Consider the following 22,087-nt stretch of genomic DNA (forward strand, 5'->3'; position numbering starts at 1 on the left):
GAACTCTACTCTCGTGACCAAGTACCCCTAAAAGGCTCCATCTCCAATTATCATCACACTAGAAATTTGGGTTTTAATATATGAATTTGGGATGAACGCAAACATGCAGTTCAAAGTGGGTAATATTTTAATAGAGCCAAAGGAATTGCTTATGGACGTAGATGTGAGCTTTAAGAGGAAGGATGAATCAATAAATTTTTAAAAAATGAAATTGGGAATTAAAACATCAACAACCACTATATCACACTGATACGGTCACTTGTGTTGGTCGTAAAATTCCTCTTTGCCTCCACAAAGTTCCATTTCTTAGCTGGCTTCCTGGAAGTGCTTTCTTTGAGAATGTACTGCCTGCCATTCCCCTCACAGTTAGCCTATGCTATTCACGTGGAAATAAAGAATAGCTCACCATCATGGTCATCTGAGAACAGTGTCTAGCTTCCTATAAATCAGTTAAATGACATTAGTTTTAAAATAACAACCTTAACTACACTCCTCTAACTAATGTAACTAAGTAGAAAATCATGCTTTAGTAGTGACTGATAATAATATTATAGGGCTGAGAAGTTTCAACTTGTATAGGGAAAAATGTTACGCTTTTTATGATAAAAATAATGTTGTCAAGTAAAGAAGAAAACCTCTTTTAATTTCATGTACCTATAAACATTATAGAGTTTTAAAATTAACCAATTTCCCTTTTTTCTTCTACTGTTTTTAGATGTTCTTGGCAGCCCTTTCATTCAGCTATATTGCTAAAACACTAGGTGGAATCATTATGAAAATTTCCATTACTCAAATAGAAAGGAGATTTGAAATATCGTCTTCTCTTGCTGGTTTAATTGATGGAAGCTTTGAAATTGGTAACTTTTTTTTTCTATTTTGATAACCATACTTGCATAAGTTAAAAAAAAAAAAAGTTCATGCATGCTTTATATCACTGGCTCTGAACTAGGCATAAATTTGTCTCCCATGGGCAATTTGGCAATATGTGAGAACATTTTTGGTTGGCATAAATGGGTTGGGGCAGAGAAGTTGCTACTGGTACCTAGGGGTAGAGGTCAGGGAGGCAGCTAAACATTGTACAATGCACAGGACAGTCTTACCAACAAAGAACTATCCTTCCCAAAATGTCTACAGTGAGGATGTTGAAAAACTCTGATCCTACACAAACTCATAATTTGCAAATAAACTTTTTGGGAAGCTTTATCTCCGTTGTCCCAAGGTGTCCCAGTGTGAAGAAAGGTTGAGGAGGGAGGACTATAATTCTTATGGTTTTAGGTGGGGGGACTGCATAGGAGCAACCTACACTAGATTCTACTGTTTAACTGGATACATAATTGGGGGTTAAAATCTTTTTTTTCTTTTTTTAACATTGAAGATATTGCTTTGTTGTCATCATTTTAATTTGGATTTCTCCAACAATAGTGAGGTTTTATACAATTATTAAAAATAGTTTTTTTTCTTATTTTACAAATTGCTAGCTCATAGCCTCTGCTAAATTTCTCTTTTTCTTTTCACTTTCTAATTATTTGGAGGGACCCCCAAATTGTCTATTTTCTACAATATAGACTGCAAAATAAGACTGCAAATATTTTCTGCAATTTCTGTTTCTATTTTAACTCTATTTACATAATGCTTAACTAGTGACTAAAATGTAATTGTCAAAGGAAGATTTATCTCTTTATGTGAATTCAGAATCTTTGTGATTCAAAAATATGACACTCTACATGTCCTTCACTTTTTCACCTCCCAGGCTCAATGAAATAATCTAGAATTTTAAAATTAGAATGCTATTAGTTTTAAAGTTTAATTCATTGTATGTCTCTTTTTATTAAGAAATTAATACTTCATATTTTTGTTAAACTTTTCAGCTATTTAACAGCAATTTAAGTTTGGTTTCTTTTCTTACACCTGTTACTTGAATCTTGTGACTTCAAATCTCATCTTTATTCTTTCTGGAGTATACCTTCATGTATAGATGACCTTTTGCATCCACAGGCTCCACACCCACAGATGCAAGCCATATTAAAAAATTTAAAACTAAAAAATGTCCACATAATAATAAAGATGATACAAATAAAAACAACATGGAATAACAACTATTTACATAATATTTACCTTGTATTAAGTATTAGAAGTTATCTAGAGATAATATAAAGGATACAGGAGGATGTTGATAGGTTATATGCAATACTATACCTTTTGTTTATTTGTTTGTTTTTGTTTTTTGAGGCAGAGTTTCCCTCTGTTGCCCAGGCTGGAGTGCAGTGCTCTGATGTTGACTCACAGCAACCTCCGCCTCCTGGGTTTAAGCCTCAGCCTCCTGAGTAGCTGGGATTAAAGGCATGTGTCACCATATCTGGCTAATTTTTGTGTTAAATAGAAATGGGTTTTCGCCATTTGGCTAGGCTTATCTTGAACTCCTAGCCTCAAGCGATCAGCCAGTCTCGGCCTCTCAGATTGCTGGGATTACAGACGTGAGCCTCCACATCCACACTATACTACACCTATTTACTTAGGGGCTCGAGCATCCACAAATTTTGGTATCTACAGAGTGTCCTAGAACCAATAACCCATGGACACTGAGGGAGGATGTAATTTTTTTTTTTTTTAGGAAGAATTCAAAACATGGCATATTTTCTAAGCCCTTACTTGTTGGAAAATGCTTTTATTTTGGTATTATATTTAATTGATACTTTGTCTGAGTATGGAATTAAAATTTCAAAATACTTTTTTCTCAAAAATTTAAAATATTCATCTACTGTTTTATAACATTCAATGTTGTATATAAGAAATTATAACCATTGTAATTTTCATGCACTGTTTATCTCTAAATATCCAAAAATTTACCAGCATGTATCTGAAACTGTCTCTTTCTACTTTACTTCTGCTGGGCAAATATAGGAACTTTCGTTTGAAACCTATGTCTTCCTCTAGCACAAAGAATTTATTTTCTGTTTCCTATTTGTTTCTTCCTGTATTTTATTCTTTCTTTTCTTCTGAAACATATATGTGATAAATAATATATTTTCTGAATATTTTTCCTTTTAAATTTTGTTATTCTAAATTTCTACCCCTTTTCTTTATGTTTCATCAATCTTCTTTGGTGTCTGATGTCATCTTATATCAAGTTCTAATTTATAAATTTTTAATTGTATTTTAAATTTATAATAGTACTTTATTGTTGTCTTATTATTTTTAGTCTATCAGTTCCAATGTTATGGATGCAACATGCCACTGTACCTCCAAATATACTAACAGGATTTTTTTTAAGTTTCTACTCTTTTTAGTTTAATCTTATTGAAGTATTTATTCTTGTGTTGCTTTATCTGCTGGTTCATTATGGTGCTTTCTTTAATAAAACTACTTTCCATCAATGTTCAATAATTCTTTATTGTTGTCTGTTTATTATTGTATATCAGGCTGTAGATAAATCTGAATTGGTCTTCTCTGAATGCTCTTCTTCCACTTTTTAATCTAAATAATGTATACTCAATATTAAATCTCAAATAATGTCTCCTCCAGGAAACTTTCACAAAGTCCCTAATTAATTTAAGCTTCCTATTTCCATAATCTAATAGTACTTCCATCCATTTGTTTTATTTTATTACTAGCGTGTTTCTAGAGAACAAGTACCATGATTTGTTCTTATATTTCTGACTCTAAACACTGTGGTAGGTACATAGTACAAATTTAAAGAATGCCTGGAATAAATCTAAGAAATGCGTGAATGACGATCTTTCCCTCAGATTAGGAAGACATTTTTCCATTCCAATGCAATCCAGTAAACTCCAAATTTTCATTAAAATTTTGCTTCTCTCATATGGCCAAATTACCCAAGTGGTTTATTTGCATATAAAACCTATTCTACTTATCATTAATACTATACAACTTTTCAGTGAGTCATTTAATGTAGGAGAGTTCACCTTCACAATTAAATTACATGGTCTTTGAGAGAAGGTACGATGTCTTGGGCTTTATTTGCATTCATTCATTCAATTCTACTAAATACAGAATTAAACTAAGTCATATCTACATAATTTTGTTCTCTTTCTAGGAAATTTGCTTGTGATTGTATTTGTAAGTTACTTTGGATCTAAACTACACAGACCAAAGTTAATTGGAATTGGTTGTTTCCTTATGGGAACTGGAAGTATTCTGACAGCTTTACCACATTTCTTCATGGGATAGTAAGTGTTAAATAGCACTGAGTCATTCATCATCAGCAACTTGTAAATTAGCAGTAGAATTTATTTTTATACTTTTAAGTAGGCAGTAATCTTTTGAGAAGAATACCCACTCAGTATGTATAGAAATGGAGTATATTTACTATCTAATAGTGAATGTGTTGCTTTATTCATCATGGCTTTTATAAAGGTTGAAATAAGAATAATACTACATAAGGTATACAGTTTTATGTGAAATAAATAAGTTATTTACCAATTTTAATAAATATATGTACTTTATGTTTTTACCTGTAAGATTTTGATTGTATTCAATAAGACTTCACAACTTCACCTGCTGCTGTGTAGGTTTTCCTACCAGCCTTTCACTGAAGCTCTTCTTCCTAAGGTAACTATGTAGTTATGATTAGAGTAAGATGCTCATATGAGAAAACTGAAAATAGCAAAATAAGATAGAAGATTTTACATAAAAGTTAATGTGTCCCATCCAGGGATGATATGATTCTACTTTTCATCATAGTGCTGTGCCTTGCATGGCCTTGTCTTCATAGTACAAATAGTGGCAATGTATTTCCAGGCAACATGGTAGAAGGAGAGAAGAACAAGAACAAAGAGTGCACACAGGCTGAGGCCAAGGAGCATTTTCAGAAGCAGAACACTTCCACTGATTTCACATTTACCAGGAGTCGGTTACATTTTACACATAGAAACATGGGTGTTGAAAAAACTATACTTTATTCCAAGCTTCCATTTTCCAGGTAAAAAGCCCAACTTCTGTTACTATGGAAGGAGAAAAGAAAGGATACTGAGAGACAATGAGCAGTCCCTGTTAGAGACACCAGTTATTTATTGCCAAATCCAGAAATCATGCCTTTCGGTCACTATATTAATTCTGTTTTCCCTCCTACATTTGGCCCTTATAAGAACTTTCTTCTTAATGGTACTGCTCTAATACTCATCATATTCCACAATCTTGATTTATTTTTCTATCTTTGTGGCTTCTTCATCATGCCTATCCTTTTTATTTGCCTCTAACACCGTAAATTCAATGTCCCATAATTCTCTCTAATCTTCTTAATATCTTACTCTTCATGGATTTTTATGGAGAATGTGCCTTCGATGCAACTACCCCAGCTTTATCTTTCATTGCTCCCCACATTTGAGAGCTACATTCTAGGCTTACAGTTCTCTTACGTGCCATAATATGTCATATCTTTGCATCTGTTATTTCTACAGACTTGAATACTTTTCTTCCCTTGTCTACCAATTAAAATTCTATCCATCTTTGGTCATTTAATCTGTCCTTCACATTGTAGAGTCTTCTTTGATCTACCCCCCACCTCCAAGCAAAATTGATTATCTCTTTTTTTTTTTTTTTTTTTTGGGTGTGTGACAACTCAGGACCTTGTATATTAAATTTAGGGTATCTTTGATCATATACATTTATCTTAGAGAGTGTGAAATTTCCAAAGTACGAACACTGTGTATCTTATTTCTTGATCTTTATGTTTTATGTCTTGTTCTTTGAAGTTGAGCAAAATGCCTGACACACTATATGTTGCCCTTAGAGCTCACGGGGCACTTAGTATTATTGAGCATCAGCATCTGTCCCTAATCCGGCTCCACCTCTGTTGTTCTTTTAAAGTTTTTCCTCATAAAGTTGAAATGGATTAGATATTTGTTTTTATTGAGTTTTGAAAAGTCAAGCACTAGTGTGTGTTTACGTGTGCGTCTACATGAAAGAAAATCAGACAGATTGACTATCTTTGATGGTAACTCAAAGGGATAAATAGACATAGTTAACAGATTTTTTTTAAAAAAGCAAGTGAAATCAGGATATTTCATATCTTGACCAGCATATAACCACTCCTAAGATAATAGCAAGATGATAACCCACCCTGTTCATGGTGTATTGAATTACCTTTCTTAGTGGACACTCCCATTTCACTCTTTCTCATTACCTGTTTTGAAATACACTCTGAGAAGTTGACAAAGAAGATTCTGGTAATTTGGAGAGGACAGTGGTTCAAATAAAGGGGAAAATTTCTGTGTATCTCTGGGAAAACTGAAAATATTCAGTAGATAAGCAAAATGTTCAATCTAATGTTGCTCTTATAGTTACAGGTATTCTAAAGAAACCCATATTAATCTATCAGAAAATTCAACATCAAGTTTATCAACCTGTTTAATTAATCAAACCTTATTACTCAATAGAACATCATCTGAGAGAGTAGAAAAAGGTAAGAATTAATAGTGACATTAAAAAAAATTCTAGAATTCATAGATATAATCACATCTATAAAATTTGTGATATTATTTAGCAAAACTGATTTAAGAACAAATTGGAAGGACTTTATCCCTTACACACAGACAAAATCATACTGTTAGTATATGCAGTTGATTCTTGAATGACACCAGTTTGAACTGTACCTGTTCACTTATATGCAGCTTTTTCCAACCAAACAGAAGGAGAAACCCACCCATGTGGCGGTCTGACTTCTATAGGCGGTTTCCACAGGTCCAACCAGAGGACTTAAGTCTACATGATTTTGTGCACACATGAGTTGTCCTGGCACAAATCTGCTAGTATACCAATGGATTATTATGTATAAAGAGCATTTAGAAGTAGATAAGAAAAAAGAAAAAAATTAGAAGGAAATTTGCAAAGAACATACACATTTAAAATAAAAAAGCTGAAAGTGGCAGAAATAAGTGAATAATATAACTTTTTATAAAAAGGCAAAATGTTATAGCATTTGAAGATTTTGTCACTATTTTTTTGAGACAGAGTCCCACTCTGTCACCCAGGCTGGAGTGCAATGGCGTAATCTTGGCTCACTGCAACCTCTGGCTCCTGGGTTCACGTGATTCTCCTACCTTAGCCTCCTGAGTAGCTGTGATTACAGGCCTGTGCCACTACACCTGGCTAATTTTTGTATTTTTAGTAGAGACAAGGTTTCATCATGTTGGTCAGGCTAGTCTTGAACTCCTGACTTCATAATCTGCCCACCTCGGTCTCCCAAAGTGCTGAGATTACAGGCATGAGCCACTGCGCCCAGCCAATTTTGTAACTATTATAACACAATAATATAATTACAACCTCAATATTTAATACAAGTAAATGAAGTGAAGAAAAAAAAGATTTCAAGTTTTATGTATTGTTGGGAGTGTATAAATTTGAGTCTTCTGGAGATTAACTTTTAATCTATATTAAAGAACAAAAATATACTTGCTTACTTTCTTGATTAACATTAAGGAAATATTCAGGAATGTTTACTAGGCTGTTTACTTTTTTACAATCACAGCCATAGCATTCATGTTCAACAAAATAAAAATAAAAAATATTTTGTAATTACAAAAGAGATTGTTTAAACAAATTATGAGACTGTTATTCAACACACTGCTGTGCAGTAATTAAAATTTTAATATAGAAGAACTCTTAACAACATGGGGAAATTGTGACAATATAGTGAAAACTGTATATGTACCTTAAAAATAACCTTGATTTTTAAATATGTAATGTACATAATGAATATTATTCATATTTTGTGCCCTAAAAATGTAGAAGAGATCCAGAATAACATTTGCAATGATCTTCTGTGTGTAGTATGATTATAGAACATTTTTGTTTTCTTTGTTCCCTTCCTTATTTTCAAACTTTGCAAAGTGAATTTGAATCACTTGTAATTAGAAAATAAACAAACCAAAAATGCAAAAATGAAGAGTTTAAAGCAGATAAGTTTCTAATATGAATGTTAAAATAAATGTTGAAAGTAAAACACTTTCTTGTCTCTATAGATTGTGTGAAGGAATCTGGGTCACACATGTGGATGTATGTCTTCATGGGTAATATGCTTCGTGGTATAGGGGAAACCCCTATAGTACCTTTGGGGATTTCTTACATTGATGATTTTGCAAAAGAAGGACATTCTTCCTTGTATGTAGGTAATGTACAGAAAATATTAAATTGCATGATTACATTCCTTGGATCTATCCTTGAAATAATGGTGTCATTAGTTTATTCTTTTACCTATTAGAAAAAATATTTGCAGAGGTGTATTGTGTAATATTACTTTTAAAAACATGTTGCGAAATATTTGTGGCATCTGATTAAATTGTTTTATTTGGTAATACTTACAGGTATTTTGAATGCAATAGGAATGATTGGTCCAATCATTGGCTTTACAATGGGATCTCTGTTTGCTAAAATGTATGTGGATATTGGATATGTAGATCTGAGTAAGTACCAATCGATCAAGGTACCATGGTAGTGTCTTTTAAGTGTAGGACACCATTCTTCCAAAGAATTGAATTCAGCCTTTCAATAGTTCTTTGTTTATTATTTTTCAAAATTACAGAATCTGATTATTAATTATTCTGCATTAATAATCAGAATAAAAAAAAAATCTATCTCCTATTTATACTTTGCTTTTACAACTAAGTGTAAAAAGAGATTTTTAACAAACTGATTTCAGATTACTTGATCCAAAATAACCAAACTTAAAATGTCCGTCTCCCAAAACTGACTTCCCAGTCAGGTACATTTTATTTTTCAGTTGATGGTGACTTGGGTGTTGATGTGTGGAACTCAGATGTTGATGTTTGCTTTGCTAAAGCCTCCTTGTGGCTACTGCCTTGACTTATGGCAGGGGTGGTTTAAAAGATACCACTGTCAACTTTGGTTATGGTCATTTTTCCTGTTCCTCACTGAGGGCTTGGCATATGGCAACATTTAATAAGTGCTTGTAAAACAAATGAATGAAGAGAGGGCACGTAAATAAAATTTGTGACTTTCGTCTTCACTCTTAGAGCATGCCTTGTTTCTTCTCTCATAGAAGAATGAGAGCCCATGTTGTAATATCTGCCTTGACTTCAGGCCCTTCTTCCTACAGATATACCTTCACTATATCCGTATTTATCTTTTTTTACTCATACTTATAAAAAAGCGTTTATCTTTAGCTAATATTAGTAGATCCAACTGGGGTTTAGATTGCCTCTTCTCCGCTCTTTTCCTTAGCAAACACACTCAAGACTCTCCCATCTTCTTACACATATACATTTTTATATTCCAAACAACTTTCCAATTGATTAACTGTTTCTCAGTTTATCTTCAAAACCAAGTACCTAGAAAAAAATCTCTAGCATAAGTGTCTCACCTTCTTACCTCCCATGTACTTCTCATCCACTTTCATCTGCTTTACCACTAATAAAACACTATTTCTATGTAATTTACTAATTGTAATGGATGTTTTTCTATAATTTGTTTTAATAGATATTTATGCTACTTGTTCATTTTTTCTTGGATTTTTAAAAAAATAAGTACCTAAAACTCAACCTGTCAAATGCTATTCTCATCATATTTCCAAACCCACTTTGTTTCCTCTGTTCCCTCTCTTGCTGAATATCTGTATCTTAAGTCAATGATTGACTGAATTATATGCCGTGTAATCTCAGATTTCTCTTTATTTAAAATGGGAAAAACTTTTATCTCATTTTTATTTTTCTAATTCTCAAAGTCTCTTTCAACATGTGGCTTTTCTCATATAGCCCTTACTTCATCATTTCCATTGGTCTCAAATTTGGTGTTCCTATTAACCACAAAGAGCATGTGTTCATTGTAGCCCTTCTCAAAACAATGTATAAATATTTGTGAACTTACCTACCATCCCTTTGAGAACATGACAGAATTGTATCCGTCTTAGCATATAATATAACTCATTAGGGTTTGTGAATAAACAAATATGATTTTCTCTCTCATGAAGACATAAATAGATCACTCCAAAGAGGTCGAAGCATTCATTCCAAGATGGAATAGCCATCATTGTAGGCCAAAAATCATGCAGTGTTTTATATTATAAAACTAAAGCAAGTACCTGATGATGTGTTTTATATCTTCCACTTTAGACATGTGATTTAATGTAGCTACACATTATGTATATTATTTTTACTCATTTGCTCCAGTTTAATCACTGCTTTTATCACTGAGTACAGAATAAGTGTTGAAGATCTTTAGGTTAATAGCCTTGTAGTTTCTCTAGTCAGAAATAATCATAGCATTTTAGAATTCTTGGTGATTCAACTTCCACCCCTGACTGTTCAGACCTTAACACATCTTCTCTTATTCTGTGAGAAGCATGAAGTGAACTTGTTATAAAGTATACTTTGGTAAACTTCAACTCCTGCAGGAGCCAAAGACATAACATAAATGAGTAAAGTGTATCAGAGACAGGAAATTAGGGGGTGATGATTAGAATGGGGAAAGTTGTTGGTGCACTATTCTCCTCAGATACCCAAAAACTCATGTACTCCCCAGCTCTGGCCTATACTTTTCACACAGAATTTTGGGACCAGCATTAATAAGGTTTTCTGATTGGTTTTCCAGAGATTCCGTAAACCAAAATTTGTATGTAGAATATTCCAATTTTTAAGATGGTGTGTGATCCATGGGAAACACTGGCAGGACCTGTCTCACTAGATTATGACCTTTAGTTCCTATATATAGGCCAGTGAAAGAACCAAAAAAAAAAAAAATCATCAAAATTACATTTCTGACAGGTGATAAATCTTAGCATGTATAATGGATTTACTAACTTAGTCATTTCCTGGTCTGTCTGAGTTGTTGATTATGAAACTACATGATCATATAAATCAATTTTAAAACGAGATCAGTCCATACTAGAAAATAATGTATTTCTAAATAGTTTCAAATCATCAGTATTTTTTCATGTCAGAGATTTTTTTTTTTTATAGATCAGAGTAATGGTATCATTTTAGTGTGCTACAAACTTCTATGCTGTGTGTGTTTCTGTGTGTGTATGCTTTCTTAATTTTTATTATTTTTATTTTATTGTGGTAAGAATAATTGAAATGAACTCTGCCTCCTAAAAGTACAGTTGATCCTTGAACAGCACAGGTCTGAACTGTGCAGGCCCACCTATACATAGATTTTTCAAAAAATGTATTAGAAACATTTTTTAGAGATTTGTGATGACATGAAAAACCTTGCAGATAAACTACACAGCTTAGAAATATCGAAAAATGTTAAGAGAAAGTTGTAGCATGAGTACATAAAATATATGTAAATACTATTTTATAATTTAGTACTATAAAATATGCACAAATCTATTATTAAAATTTAAAATGTGTTAAACTTTAAACAGAGAACTCTTATAGATCTTACATGATACCCTTCCCAATCAAGAGAAATGAAAACAAAGGTAAAGATACAGTATTAAATCGTAACTGCATAAAATTAACTGTAGTGCTTACTTCACTGCTGTAAAAATTCTGCAACCACTGCTATTGCAGTCAGCTCAAGTGTTGAAAGTATTTACTTAAAATGCCATATGTCATTCATCATCTCCATGTGAGCAGGTTTTCTCTTCAGGAAGTGATGAATTACAATAAAAAGTGAGTTCATCTTTTCTGTGTATTTTTCATCCTGTTTAGTGCTGTAACATCAACCTTAAATAACACTGTGTGAGCCGTATGAAGTACCACTACTGATGCTGGAAGTTCTCCCAGAAGCAAAGAAAAGTTGAATTGTTTAACATGTACTGTAGATTGAGCTATGCAGCTAGCTGCTATTTCAATATAAATGTATCCAGTACAAACACCATCGTAAAACAAACAAAAACCCACACTCAGAAAAATGGAACAAGAAGCAGCTTCACTGCAGCTGCAACAGTGGGCACAAAAACCTGTCCTTTTAGTGAAATAGCTTTTTATATATTATTGAAAATTCAACTTTTATGTAGGTGCAAGATTGCTATGGAAAAAGGATACCTGTAGACTCAAACGTGATTCAAGGAAAGGTGAAGTCATTACGTGACAACTGAAAGCAAAGGAAAGTGACTGATTTAAAGCTGGAGAATTTCATGCCACTAATGGATAAACTGAAAATTTTAGAAAGAGGTTTGCCTCAAAAAAGTGTCAGTATAACAGGAGAAGCTGCTTCTGACACTTAGGAGGTAACAGAAAGTTTTAAATGGCATTAAGAAAGTCATGGAGAAGAAAAGACATCTACCTGAACAGGTTCTTAATCAGACGAAAGTGCCCTATTCCGGAAAAAAATGCCATGACATACAATTATTTTAAGGAAGATAAGTGAGCAACAGGACTTAAGGCAGGAAGGGATAGGCTAACTCTGTCTGATGTTCTGTGCAAATGCAGTGGCATTTATGATTAGAACTGTTCTTACGTACGCAACTGCTAATCCCTAAGCCTTGAAGAGGAAAGATAAAAAAACAGTTGTTAGTCTTTTGGTGGTCTGACAAGAAGGCCTGAACAATAAGAACTTTTTTTTCTGAAAAGTTCTGTCAATTTCCTTCCATGCTTTGTTTCTGAAGCCATGAAGTACCTTGGCAGAAAGGGTTTGCCTTTTAAAGTCCTTTTGATAATAAGCAACACTCTCGGTCATCCAGAACCTCGTGAGTTGAATACTGAAGGTGCTGAAGTGGCCTACTTTACCCCAAATGCAATGTCTCTAATTCAGCCTCTAGATGTGGGTTCCTAAGGACATTTAAGGCTCATCACACATGTTACACTATAGAAAGCACTGTCAATACTGTGGAAGAGAACCCCAACAGAGAGAACATTATAAAAGCCTGAAAGAATTACACCATTAAAGTTGCCATCTTTGTTATAGAAAAAGCTACAAAAGCTGTCAAGCAGAAAACAAATTTCTGCTGGAGAAAACAGTCCAAATGTTGTGCAAAACTTCATGGGATTCATAACATGGCCATTCAATAATATTATGAAGAGATTGTGGATATAGCACACACACAAAAAAGGCTTGGAGTGAAAAATTCCAGGTTATGGAACTTGGAGACATTCAAGAGCTAACAGGCACCACATCAGCAAAAGACAACTTGATGGAGATGAGTGCTTCTGAACCAATGTCAGATAAGGAAGAAGATACAGAAGAAGCAGTGACAGAAACAAATTGACATTAGACAATCTGGCAGAAGTGTTCCGATTATTCAAGATTGTTTTGACATCTTTTCAACATGGAACCTTCTGTAATGTGGGTGCTGAAGTGAAAGCAAACAGTAGAAGAAGGATTGGTACCATGTAGAAACATTTGTAGAGAAATGGTAAAGCAACAAAGTCAAATAGAAATTATGCTGTATTTCTGTAAAGCTCCATGGTGTGTACCTGCCTTTCCTATCTTCCTTTTTACTTTTTCCGCTGCCTCTGCCTCTACTACCCTAGAGAAAGCAAGAACAATACCTCCCCTTCCTTCTCTTCTGCCTACTCAATGTGAAGAGATGAGGATGAAAAGTTTTATGATGACCCACTTCCACTTCATGAATAATAAATATATTTCCTTGTGATTTTCTAAACATCATTTTCTCCTCCTTACTTTATAGAAAGCAGTCTATAATACATATAACATGCAAAATATATGTTGAATGTTTATGCTATTAGTAAGAATTGTGGTCAACAGTAGGCTATTAGTAGTTAAGTTTTGGGGGAACCAAAAGTTATGCACAGATTGTCTACTATATGGGGAGTCAGCCATTCTTAATTTCATGTTATTCAAAGGTAAACTGTACAATACAGTATTATTAACTACAGGCACAATGTTGTCCAACAAATCTCTAGAGCTTATTCATCTTCTGTAAATGAAACTTTTTATACCTATTTACTGGGAACTCCCTATATCCCCTTTTCCCACAACCAGTCTACTTTCTGCTTTCATGAATTTGACTTTTTGTATGCCTCACATAAATGTAATCACTCAGTATTTGTTCTTCTGTGACTGGTCTATTTCACTTAGCACAATGTTAGCAAAGTTTCATCCATGTTATCACATATTGCAGGATGCCCTTTCTTTTTAAGGGTGAATAGTATTCCGTTGTACATATATATCACATTTTTAAAATTTATTCATTTCTCCATAGACATTAGATTGTTTTCACATTTAGAGTGTTGTGAAGAGTGCTGCAATGAACATGAAAGTGCAAATATCTCTGTGAGACCCTGATTTTGATTCTTTTGGATATACACCCAAATGTGAGATTGTTCCATCATATGGTAGTTTTATATTTAATTTTTTGAGTAACCTTCACACTGTTTTTTTATACTGGGTGCACCATTTTGCATTCTACCAACAGTGTATAAGTGTTCAAATATCTCCACATCTATGCCAACACTTTTTCTTTCTTTTTGATAATAGCCATCCTAATGGGTATATGGTGATGTGTAATTCTGCTTAGATTTGCATCATGATAATAATAAGTGATGTTGTATATCTTTTCATATACCTGTGGTTCATTTCTATGTCTTCTTTGGAGAAATTTCTCTTCAAGTCTTTTGCCTATTTTTAAATTAGGTAATTATATATATATATATATTTGCTATGGCATTGTAAGAATTTTTTGTACATTTTGGAAATTAACACCTTATGACATATGTGCTTTATGAATATTTTATTTTATTCTGTATGTTGCCTTTTCACTCTTTCAATTGTTTTGTTTGCTGGGCAGAAGCTTTTTAGTTTGATGAGTTTGGTTTGTCTAATTTTGCTTTTATTGCCTGTGCTTTTGGTGGTATATCCTGTAATTATTGTCAAGATAAATATAATGAAACTCTTTCTCTAAGTTTTATTCTAAGAATTTTACAGTTTCTAGTTTTAAATTTTAGTTGTCAACACAGTCTGAGTTTATTTTTTCAGTATATATAAGGTAAGGGTATAACTTCATTCTGTGATATGTGAACATCCAGTTTTCTCAACACCATTTGTTGGAGAAATGATCATTTCACTATTATGGCCTCTTGTCAAAGATCAGATGACTGTATACACACACATTTCTCTGGGCTCTGTACTCCATCCAATTGGTCTATAGACTTATCTTTATATCAGTACTGTACTGTATTAATCACTTAAGTGTAGAAATATATTTGTAATCGGGAAGTGTGAGCCATCATTTTTGTTCTTTCTTAAGGTTGCTTTGGCTATTCGAGGTCATTTATTGGCTTCGTATGAATTAGAATCTGCAGATATATTTGGGTAGGTATGTTTCTTCTATCCCCAGATTTTTGAGGGATTTTATTATGAAGGGATGTTGAATTTTATCAAGTGCTTTTTTAGCATCAATTGAAATGATAATATGATTTTTGCCTTTCATTCTGTTGATATGATGTATCAGACTTATTGATTTACATATGTTGAGCCATCCTTGCATCCCAGGATAAATCCCTCTTGGTCATGATGAATAATCATTCTAATTTATTGTTGAATTCAGTTTACCCCTATTTTGTTGAGGATATTTGCATCAATATTCATCAGAGGCATCGGCCTGTGGTTTTCTTTTTTGATGTGTGCTTGTCTGGTTTTGGTATCAAGGTAATATTGGCTTCATAGAATGAATTTAGAAGTATTTCCTCCGCTTCTGGTTTTTGGAATGGTTTGAGTAGTATTGGTGTTAATTATTTCAGTCCCTTTGTTAAATTATCTGATAGTTTCTGAATTCCTTCTCTGTGTTATCTTGAATTTCTTTGAGTTTCCTCAGAACAGTTATGTTGCATTCTCTGTTTGAAAGGTCACATATGTCTGTTTCACCAGGATTGTTCCCTGGTGCCTTACTTAATTTGTTTGGTGAGGTTATATTTTCCTGGCTAATCTTAGCACTTATTTTATTTATCAGTGTCTGGACATAGATGACTTAGGTATTTATTGTAGTCTGTAGTCTGTGTTTGTTTTTACCCATCCTTCTTTAGTAGGCTTTCTAGGTATATGAAAGGACTTTGGCCACAATCTCAACAATACTGTGGTTTTTATAGTCTTGTAGAGGTACTGCTATAGTGGCCTTGGAAAGTATATGACAGAATCCTCTGTATTGTCAGCCAGAGACTCTTGTTCTCTTCCCCTACTTTCTCCAAGCAAATGTAGTCTCCCTCTTTCTATGCTGAGCTGCCTGAAACTGAGGATCCAGTGATGCAAGCATCCCTGTGGCCCCCGCCACTGTGACTGTACTGGGTTAGACCTGAAGCCAGCACAACACTGGGTCTTGCCTAAGGCCCGCTCTAACCACTATCTGAGTACCATCTATGCTAAATCAAGCCCTAGGGCTCTACAATCAGTAGTTGGCCAGGCTAGCCAGGTTTGTGTCCTTCCCTTCAATGCAGTGAGTTCCCCTAGGCCTTACGCTGGCCTACAGATGCTGTCTGGGAGCCAAGAATTGGAGCAAAAAAACCTTAGCAATTTGCCTATAATAGATGTTGTATTTTACTGTGGCTATGCTGGCACCCAATCCACAGTACAAAGTTCTTCTTGCTCTTCTCTCCCATTTCCACAGGAAGAGAAGCCTCTCCCTGAGTCCATCACTACCACAGGCCCATGGAGGATTTTGCCAGGCCACCACCCACTTGCAGTTAAAGTGCTAGGGCTTTTCAGTCAGTTCATGATGAATGCTGCCAGGTCTTAGAGATTCATCCTTCAGGGCAGTGGATCCCTGAGTCCCAGACTAGGCTTTTGGACAGCATTTCTAGACTTGCCTCTGGCCCAGGGCAGGTATAGAAGTGCTGTCCAATAGTTTAGTCCTGGACTCAGGGACACCAACAGGCTTCTTGCTGCTCTACTCTACCATAGCTGAGCTGGTCCCTAAGGTGCAAGGTGAAGTCCCCTTTATTATTCCTCCACTTTTCTTAAACAAAAGGAGTCTTTCACCATAGCCACCACAGCTGGGACTGTGCTCAGTCACACCTGACGTCAGCACATCTTGGAGCTCAAGGCTCACAGTGTATTACCTTGGTACTGCTGCTGATTATTCAGGGCCTGAGGGCTCTTTAGTCAGCCGATGATAAATGCTGCCAGGACTGGGTTCTTCCCTTCAAGACAGTGGATTCCTTTTTGGCCCAGGGTGTGCCTACAAATGTTGTCCATGAGCTAGGGCCTCAAAACTCTGCCTGGTGCCCTATCTTACTGTGGCTGAGCTTGTATTAGAAACAATATTTTGCAATCTCTACATTAGAAAAAAATAAAACCACCTTTCCAACTCTTCATGGACTGGCCTTATTATAGAAGAAAACCATCAATCAGCCCAGCCATATCTTCTTGAACTTCTCAAACTTTTATGCTTGTCCAAAGTGCCATCTTTGTCTTAGGATCCCCCAGGCATCTAGAATATGCAGGTTCTAATCAGCACCTTTACACATTTGAGACAGAAAAATGTCCTTAGTCAACTTTTAGGAACTTTGAATACTTGGCATGCTGTCCAGCTCTTTCCCTTCCCATGGAGAATTTGGAAGCTGAAGTTTCTTACTTCATCACTCTGCCTAGATCTAGGGGTAGGAAGAGCTGTGGCAAGTGACCGTGTGCTAGTTTAAATCATCATTTTTGTGTTCTTTGTAGCACCCAGGGGCCAAGTGTATGCCTAACCTAAAGACAAGGAAGACAAAAGACCTTTCCTTAAGTGTAACTCAGAAATGATGAAATGTTATGTGTGGTTCAAATCTTTGCTTCCTTATGAGAAGCTAAGAGCTGGGATTTTGTTTTTGTTTTTACCTGTTCACTCTGCACTAAGCTAGTGGGCAGGATCTGTGATAAATATCCACATACAGACTCATTCTTATTCTCTGTAGTCCCCATGTGTCTGGCATATGCTGGGTCCTGTCAGCACTTTGGGACAGATGTGATAGAAGCTAATCCATTGGGTAGCACCTGGAAAAGTTGAAATGTTGAATATGCAGTCCAACCCTTTCTCTCCCCAAGGATAAACTAGGAACATTAAATTTATTTTTTTTTACTTTAAGTTCTAGGATACATGTGTAGAACATGCAGGTTTGTTACATAGGTAAACATGTATAATGGTGGTTTACTGCACCTATTAACTTATCACCTAGGTATTAAGCACCATATGCATTAGTTAATTGTCCTGATGCTCTCCCTCCCACTGCCCCCATGACAGGCCGCTGTGTGTGTTGTTCCCCTCCCTGTGTTTATGTGTTCTCGGTGTTCAGCTCTCACTTATGACTGAGAACATGCAGTGTTTGGTTTTCTGTTCCTGTATTAGTTTGCTGAGGATGATGGCTTCCAGCTTCATCCATATCCCTGCAAAAGACATGATCTTATTCCTTTTTATGGCTTCATAGTGTTCCATGGTATATATGTTCCACATTTTCTTTATACAGTCTATCATTGATGGACATTTAGGTTGATTCTATGTCTTTGCTATTATGAATAGTGCTGCAGTGATCATACGTATCCATGTATTTTATACTAGAATGGTTTATATTTCTTTATCCAGTCTATCATTGATGGGCATTTGGGTTGGTTCCATGTCTTTGCTATAGGAATAATGCTGCAATATATATACACGTGCATGTATTTTAATAATAGAATGATGTATATTCCTTTAGGTATATACTCAGTAAACGGATTGGTAGGTCAAAAAATATGTCTGGTGCTAGATCCTTGAGGAATTGCCACATGTTTTTTGCATTTTTCTTTTTCTCTCACATATTCACTCTGTGTTAAGCCAGAGGGAAGAGCTGTGTCAAGTGTCCACATGCTAGTTCAAACTGCTAGTTTTTTCCAATTGTATGGTACAATACTGAGGAGGGGAATGGCAAGAGAGAGTCTCCAATTATCTTACTGGTTTTATGTATCTGGTTTTGTACTTTCCTTATGTACAGATGTCTCTCAGTTAGTTTCTGTATTTCTCAAAAATGAAATTGATCTGAATGTTACTGTTGAATCAGTGTGTTTATGGAGAAAAAGGTGTCGAGTGCTTCCTATTCTGGTATGTTGCTGATATCTCATGGATGCATTGCTGTTAATTAAACTGTATATTTTCTACCTACTAAAATAGCTCATTTACACTTGAGATGTAGCATTTACACATTACTCTTATACATTCCTTAAGGAAAAACATAGTTGAAATAAAGTGGTTAAATGATCCCTGACATTTAGAGTCCGATAATTCTGGGTTACTCTTAAACTCAGATTTTCATTTTGCACATTTTTATATCCTCTGTGCTATCTGGAGAGCTGCAAATGCAGGTTCCTGGACAGTTAGGATGGTGGGGATGAAAGTTCTTTTGTTATCTCTAAGTATTTTTTGCCAGCTGCTTAAATTTCATTGCTGATGCTTTCTTGACCTCATCAGATGATTCCAACAGACATTTTCAGACAACAGTGAGGATTCATATTTCTTCCATTAATAGTTATTAAATGGTGTTAGGAGTTAAATGTCTAATAATGACAGTTGTCCAGTCATGCATTCTGAAAAGCCAACAAGTGCACACAAGCTCAGGCAGTGAGAAAAATGTTGTGCCTAATTCCTGAACAATAGCAATTGCAAGATGTCATCAACCTAGTTTCAGAGATAACAAAATAAGAAAATAGTGTTTTGGAATTGATGACATATAGTTTACTTTCTTCATCTGTGAAGGACTGCAATTATTATCATTATTTCTCAGAACCTACTGTATTTCAAAATGATTTTTGACTGGAATTTTCTATTTCTTCTAGGCACTATCAGAATAACTCCTAAGGATTCCCGTTGGGTTGGAGCTTGGTGGCTTGGTTTCCTTGTGTCTGGACTATTTTCCATTACTTCTTCCATACCATTCTTTTTCTTGCCCCAAAATCCAACTAAACCACAAAAAAGAAAAGTTTCACTATCTTTGCATGTGATGAAAACAAATGATGAAACAAATCAAACAGCTAGTTTGACCAACCAAGGAAAAAATGTTACAAAAAATGTGACAGGTAAGTATTTAACATTCATCGTCAACTTGGAATTGTTAATCTCAATGAAAGCGAGAAGTATTCAAATAAATAAAGCATACTAGAATCATCTAGAGTTAGCTTTCTTCTGTGCTAAATTTAGCTGAATTATGTTTTTCTAAAACTCCTATTAAAATTAACAAATATGTCTTGAACACATAAAAAGCAAAGAGGCTTAGGTTTCTGTTCTTTAGAAGAGAGAAACCAATCGAAGGCTACAAACACCTGTTCCTTATAGGCCAAAGAGTACATATTCATTTTAATATAATGTAGTATAAACTGTGAGGGTTAAAAGGATTATAACATTTCATTCATTCATTTATTCAACAAATGATACCAGCCACCATACTATTGCCTGGTGATAGAACATTGCCTTTATTTTTTGAGAACCTAGTGGATGATATTGAGAAATATATAGATCATTATAATAAAGTATCTTAAGTTCTATGGTAGGTTATATTTATTCTCAGGTATAGAGCTGGAATAAGGAGAAGGAAATCAAGAAAGGATTCTATCTAGGTAATTAGAGTAAGATTATTTTTCTTAGCAATTAAAATTATATATCTTATTAAATTAAATTAATTATATATATGAACTAAAATTACATATGTATAATCTTACCTAAGTATTCAAAAAATGAAGTGAAAAGCAACATCAGTAATTAAAATAACTGAAGTCAGTAATGTTAATTAGGATCCTTTACCACTTGATAGTGGCTCCTCTTTTGAATATAAGCCCTAGGGGCTAATACAGAACCATTGAGAAGCAGTTATCAAGATAATGATATGGTAGCAGTCAGAGCAAGATATTAGAAATAGTAAGATATTAACAGCAGTTTTCAGATTAGGGAGAAATGGTGAAGTAGTAAAGCCTGAAGTAATGCAACCAACACCTAAACCTTTGGCAACTTTTTCATGTTTTCACTGAAATAAGCTTACAAACTTTCCAAAGTAACCCATGTTCTTTCTTTCATCAGTTCTTTCATGTACCTTTTTCTGTTGTTATTTTCTTCTCTCCACCACACTAACCCAAGAGCAATGAGATGCTGGCTCCTCATGTATTCAATCATGAGAGTGGATCATTCAATTTGAGCTGCATCAATGGCTTGAAATTGTCCATGATAGGAGAATTTATCACTATGTATTACCATGGAAATTGAAAACTATTACAAATCAGGTTTGTTTCCCAACTTAGTTACCATTACTATCTTTTAACTCAAAACTTGAGCCCAGGGGTTAGAGTTAAAAGTATTTGTAGTTAAAATCTTTTCTAGTTTAACATGCATACTATAAATAGTATATCAAGGATTTTTTATTTTGTCTATGCTATGTTTTGACTTTATCTAATCAAATCCATAACGATTAATAGATTTTCCAAACTTATAAAGACCAGAGTTAACTGTGAGCCCAAAAAGAATAAAGAAGATAATAAGGTGCAAAAAAGGGGGAACTCTAAACATTGTCTATATTATGAGTTTTTGGGGTTTAAGTGTAGTGACATGAATAGTAAAAAGAATTTTAATTAGGTGCCCATTAGGAATAGTTAAAATACTATATACTTATAGTAAGAACAAAAATATTAGATTTATTCTATATACTCTTGAGTAGAAATAAAACTAATTGGTTAGAAAGCAAGGAAAATTCCAGTTCATTACAAAGATAATATGTAAACAATGAGAACTGTTCAAAAGTTGAGGAAATTGCTTTCAGGAAGTCAGAGTAATGTCACTTGAATTGTTTATTGATCCATTAAAAATATATAGTGAGTCATGATTGTATAGAAGTTCAGTTTAGATGACATCTGAGTTCTTATTTACCTCAAAAATTTAACAATTTGGTTAATTCACATGCTCCGTTTATTTTGAGCAAAGGTCATGACTGTCATTTGTGAATGCCTCACAAATCAGCGGTGGATCTTCCTCACTGGGGAGACCTATGAAGAGAAGTTTAGCGCTTTGTCCTAACAACTTTAAATATTGTTTCTTAACTCTTTTCTGTCCTGTGCCATTTCCCTGTTTTTTCCAACTATTATAATCAGAGAACAAACTATTTCCTAGTTACCATTGGATAGTACTGTTCATATCTAATGAAAATCTTTAAAGGTCTATGGAGAGCAAGATCTTTTGAAGCCCATATTGTCCATCTCTCAGTAACCATATTTGGGACTTTCT

At 34.4% G+C, this 22,087-nt stretch overlaps 1 protein-coding gene across 1 annotated transcript in view; it reads left to right on the plus strand.

Moving 5' to 3' along the window:
• Positions 1 to 22,087, plus strand: part of LOC108304734 (solute carrier organic anion transporter family member 1B3) — an 81,417-nt gene that overhangs the window by 24,913 nt on the left and 34,417 nt on the right. Inside the window, exons 3-8 of the mRNA XM_017529033.2 lie at positions 716 to 857; positions 4,055 to 4,187; positions 6,300 to 6,421; positions 7,980 to 8,126; positions 8,322 to 8,420; positions 19,660 to 19,899. Of these exons, the coding sequence (XP_017384522.1) occupies positions 716 to 857; positions 4,055 to 4,187; positions 6,300 to 6,421; positions 7,980 to 8,126; positions 8,322 to 8,420; positions 19,660 to 19,899 (883 nt within the window). The remainder of the gene's footprint in view (positions 1 to 715; positions 858 to 4,054; positions 4,188 to 6,299; positions 6,422 to 7,979; positions 8,127 to 8,321; positions 8,421 to 19,659; positions 19,900 to 22,087) is intronic.

The sequence above is a fragment of the Cebus imitator genome, unplaced genomic scaffold (genome assembly GCF_001604975.1).
Source record: "Cebus imitator isolate Cc_AM_T3 unplaced genomic scaffold, Cebus_imitator-1.0 Scaffold2, whole genome shotgun sequence".
NCBI lineage: Eukaryota > Metazoa > Chordata > Mammalia > Primates > Cebidae > Cebus > Cebus imitator.